The sequence below is a fragment of the Monoraphidium neglectum genome, assembly GCF_000611645.1.
Source record: "Monoraphidium neglectum strain SAG 48.87 unplaced genomic scaffold scaffold03129, whole genome shotgun sequence".
NCBI lineage: Eukaryota > Viridiplantae > Chlorophyta > Chlorophyceae > Sphaeropleales > Selenastraceae > Monoraphidium > Monoraphidium neglectum.
In genome coordinates this window covers 2,415-7,137 of record NW_014010499.1, presented here as the reverse complement: position 1 = coordinate 7,137, position 4,723 = coordinate 2,415, and the positions used below count along the sequence as shown (strand labels likewise).

The window sequence follows — 4,723 nt, the reverse complement described above, 5'->3', positions numbered from 1 at the left end:
CCCCCGACGCGCTGCTGCCCGGCAGGCCCGCCTCCTCCTCCCGCCCCTCGCGCCCCTCCCCTTGCGCACCGCCGCCGCCGCCGCCGCCGCCGCTGCTGCTGCCGGGCGCGAGGCCGCGCAGGACCCCCGCCAGCGCGGCCTTGACCGAGGCGCGCTCAGATATCAGGTGCCGCAGCTCGTCCGCCTTGTCACCCATCTCATCCAGCAGGCCCTTCACCTCTTCGACTTCCCGCCGCGCCCGCGCCGCCGCCGCCGCCGCGTCAAGTCGCTCCTGCTTCCGCCGCCGCTCCCGCTCCCCCTCCCCGTCCGCCGCCGCCGGCGCCGGTGGTGGCGCGAAGGCCGCGAGCGCCGCGCTCAGCGCGTCCGCGCCGGCCGCCGCCGCGTCCGCCACGCTGCTGCCTCCCGCCCCTTCCGTTGCCACGGCGCCGCCCTCCCGCGCGCCGCCGGCCGCGGCCGCGGCCCTGAGCGCCGCGACGTGCGCCTCCAGCGTCGCGCGGGCCGCCGTGATGGAGCGCAGCGCGGCGTCGAGCTCGTCGCCAAATTGCTGTGCCAGCGCCGTCTTGAACAGCACCTCGGCGGCGCGACGGCGCGGCTCCTGCGCCGCGGCGCGCCGCCGCGCGAGGGGAGGGTCCGGACGAGGAGTGGGGGTGTTAAGTTTGCAGGGGGTGGGAGGGGCGGAATGGGATTACCTGAGGGCGAGGGCCCTGGGGCGGGGGCGCCGCAGCCACGAGCAGGCCCGACAGAACCCCAGGCTACGAAGGCTGGCCGCGGTCGCCTTGCGCATGTCCCCCCCAGGGTACCTCCGCAGCTGCCCCACCCAAGCCGCCCCCGTCCCCGCCCTCCGCAGCCCCGGCCGCCGTCCGCGGCAACCCACCGGCTCCATCCGCGACAGCGCAGCCGCCGCCTTTTCGTATTCCGCCACCGCCTCCCCGAATTCCTCCCGCTCGGTGCAGTGGTCTCCCAGATACAAGTGCACGTCCGCCACCTCGCTGGGGTGCGCGGCGGCGCCCCCGTGGCGCTCGAAGATCACGCGCGCGAGCTCCAGCATTTCAAACGCGACCTGCATGTCGTCCGCCTCCCCGCCTTCCGCGTCGCCGGCGGCACCGGCGGCGGCGGCTCGCGGGTCGCTCGGGCCGGCGGCGGCGGGGTCCGGCGGGTTCGGCGGCCCCGGGGCGGCGTCAGGCTCTGCGTCGGAGTCGGATGCCGCGTCATCGCTGCCGTCGTCGGCTGCGGCGGCGGCGGCGTCGCGGTCCTTGGCGGCGCGCCGCACCTGGTCGCCGAGGACGTCGGTCGCTGCTTGGGCCTGCTCGAACAGCATCTGCCCATAGTACATGTAGGCGTGCGCGCACTCAAGAGCTGTCTCGCCGTACGCCTTGTTGCGCGCCTCGAGCGCGCGCGACATGAGGGCGATGGCCTGCTCGGGGTCGGAGTCGCGCAGGGACAGCGCCTCCTCGAACCAGGCGTCGGCCTGCGTGGCGGCGCGCGCGCGCGCGGTCGGGCGGGCGTGCAGGCAGCGTTGTGGAGCGGGGACGACGGCGACGCATGCGGCGGTGAGCGTACATCGCACGACTACTGGTCCAACACAGCACAGCCGTCAAGGTGGATTGGGCGGCAAGGCCCCAAGTTTCGCCACCGCCCGCGCCCAAATTCAAGCAAACCGACACCAGGGCTCGCCGACATACCTGCTTGAGCTCATCCTCGTTCATAGATGCAGCCCCTTCAGCATTCTCTTCAGCCATACTGAGCAGTACCGCGCTCAGATCGTCCACGGTAGATCGGTGGAGGTGCGCGGCTGCCCTTCAGGCTTTTGACGGTTCCTGGTACCAATGTATTCAAGCTTTGTATGCATATGAAGGCGTGCTGCATGCACGATTGGTGCCCCTGGACCGGCGATTCAAAATCGAAAAACAGCCAAGAGCTGGTCAGGATGACACAAGAGAGGTGCATTACCCTCAATCATCAATGGAGCTTGGTCATATGGCAAGGAATACTATTGCATGAAATTCTGATATCATATGTGAGGCAGGCAAGCCGCAGGGGCAGCAAGGCAAGCGCCTGGGCACATGATTCGCACAGTCGGCTCTCAGACCAAGGCTGCCGATTCAGCACAGAGCACCGCCCCTTCTATGCTATTCGCCACGCATGGTCACTTTGCTACAATATACAGTATCGTGAACACGGTGCAGCCCGCGATGACCGCCGACAATATCAGGGTGTCCTGCAAATCAAGCGAGGTTGCGGCGGGGTGGCCTCGGTCGGCCTGCTTCAGACACACGCATTGAGTGCAGCAGGCTGCGCCACCCGCGTCACTCGCGCAACAGCACGAAGCGGCGAGGTCTGTCAACAAACGGCGCGCCTGTCTTTGCGCGCGCCACACGCGGCCCGCGCCCGGTGACGCTCACCTTTGACTTTTTCCGGCGGATTGCGTTGAGCAGTCCGTTGACTGCAGGGAAGCGCTCCCCCACGCTCAGCAGTTTGTCCTGCGTGGCAAGAGCGCAGGCCCCGCGGTACGGCCACGTGCCCGATGCCCAGCGATACGAGGCGTCCCAGCCATGAGAGCAAACGGGGCCCCGCCGCAGTGCACCGACGTGCGTGCAGGGAGGGACGAGCGGCTCGCCGTCGTGCGGGCGCGCCCCACGAGACCGTCCGCAGCCCCGCTCCCTCACTGCCCTCCGCCACCCCTGCAAAACGCACGCGACGCCCTAGAGCGCCCCCCGGGCACCTGCACTGTGTCGAACACGCGCCGCTGCTCCGCCAGGCTCTTGCTGACGGACTGCGCCTGCGCCAGCATCGCGTCCACGTAGCCCGAGGACGCGGCCAGCTGCGTGCGCTCCCGCAGCAGCGCGCCCGACGCGGTGTGCACCTGCGGGACGGCGCGGGCGCATGGCCGCACACAGTAAGCCCCGCGGCGTGCGGCGAGGCCCAGACGAGGCCTTACACGCAGTAAACCGCAGGGGTGGAGGGCGCCGCCCGTTGTTTCCAGCCGGGGCCCAGGGATGAGGCACGAGGCCGCCCCTTGCCCACCTGCACACTAAGCAGCGGCGTGCCCTCGCCGCCGCCGCCGCCCAGGAGCTCCGCCCGGTCCCGCGCCGCCCCCAGGGACGACTCCAGCCGCCGGAACTCCTGCGGGCGCGAGCGGGGGGCGGGCGCGGCGGCGGTTTGCGGCGGGCGATGTCGGGTGGTTTTCTTGGCTATCCTTTGATGCCCCTAGCCCCTGGGGTCTGCGACGGCCATGCTCCCCTACCCCATTTGCCCCACTCTCGGACAAGCAGGCGAATGAAGCCTCTGGCTGCCCCTCAACACCAAAGAGATTCAGGGCGGCAGGGCTGGCGCTGATGGTGCTGCTCTCGCGTGCGCAACGTTATAGAAGTATTCGGTCAAGGTCGAGGCCTGGACGATTCAAACAGATACATGAACACCGCGTGTGACCGCGCCTGCGTGTACTCCTGCAGCACGTCCCTGTGGCGCGCGAGCGTGTGCGCCCGCGCGTCGCTGCCGCCGCCGATGACGCCACCCATCTCGTCATTCACATCACTCAGCCGCTGCAGCAGCGCGCCAACCTCGGACGCCCGGGCCTGCGCCAACTGCAGGGCCGCGGGCGTGCGTGCATGCTTGTGTGCATATGTGTGTGTGTGTGTGTGTGTGTGCGCACGCGCGCGTGCGTGTGTGTGTTAGGGGGTTGCGTGCACGTGCGACGCCCCCGCAGCTGCTGACAGCATCGCGGTGCGCCGCGGCAGAGTGCGTGTGGTGCGGCCGCGGGTGGCTGCGAGGGCGGCGCACCCAGTGAAGATGCAAAGACTGTGCTCCGGCAGTGGGCGGCCTTGTTGATGTGAGCACGCCGGCGGCCGCGCAGGCCGCAACGTGTGCGCGCGGCGCCGCACAGGCGAGAAGGGGCGTGGCCGTGGCCGGCGCACCTGGTCGTGCCCTAGCCCGGGGGCGTCTTGCCGGCTGCGGTGGTAGCTGGCTTCGAAGCCCGCGCACAGCTTGGTCAACGCCTGCAGCTTTGACTCAAGCTCTCCCTCCAGCCGCCGCGCCTGTCGGGGGCGTCCGAGCGCCACGCACGTGACGCGGAGTGGGGGCGCGGGCACGGGGGGCACGCGGAGGCGCGCGCCGCCGGCGACGGCGGGGCCCGCGGGCGGCAGCAGGCGGGCGCCAGGTGCAGGGGGGGAAACGGGCCAGCTGCGCCTGCTGCGACTGGGCGCCGGCCATTGCGCGCGGGCCCTCCTGGAAGTGGCCGCCCCACGCCTGCCGTCGCCCGCCGCCTCTGTGTGAATGCAGGTTTCAGTACGGGGGAGTGGCTCCAACACTGGCAGGCGCGGCCCACCTCTCTCCGCAGCTCCTCCCATCCCCTGTCGGGCCCCGTGCTGGGCGGCCGGGGTATGCTGCCGGTTGTGCTGCGGGTCACGGAGCGCAGGCAGATGAGCGCATTTGCAGAAAGCAAACAGCGCCTGGCAGGCACGTCTGCACAGGGTGCGGCGAACTCGGTGCAACGGTGCGCCACAGTACTGACGCCATCGCGTCAGCATTGCGCGCCTCGAACCTGCGGTACGCCACTGCTACATGAGCTCCACTATCCGGTGGATTCAACGTGCTATAATGCATAGCCGCTGCTGCTGCTGCTGCTGCTGCTGCTGCTCCTGCTGCAGCTGTTAGTGCTGCTGGTGCTGCAGAAAGCCCCGAAGTGTGTTGGACACACCAGCCTGGTGAGATGCGATGTACTCAG

The 4,723-nt window shown here is 70.1% G+C and overlaps 1 protein-coding gene across 1 annotated transcript; it reads right to left on the bottom strand.

Annotated features, from left to right (window-relative positions):
• Positions 1 to 650: 650 nt before the first annotated feature.
• Positions 651 to 4,515, bottom strand: MNEG_12222 (Golgi SNARE 12 protein; the record flags this gene model as incomplete). Its single annotated transcript, XM_014039306.1, has 9 exons — positions 651 to 689; positions 875 to 1,468; positions 2,403 to 2,480; positions 2,723 to 2,863; positions 3,025 to 3,123; positions 3,420 to 3,584; positions 3,915 to 4,034; positions 4,325 to 4,394; positions 4,511 to 4,515. The coding sequence occupies 9 exons, from the start codon at positions 4,513 to 4,515 to the stop codon at positions 651 to 653; spliced, it is 1,311 nt and encodes a 436-aa protein (XP_013894760.1).
• Between the last annotated feature and the right edge of the window lie 208 nt (positions 4,516 to 4,723).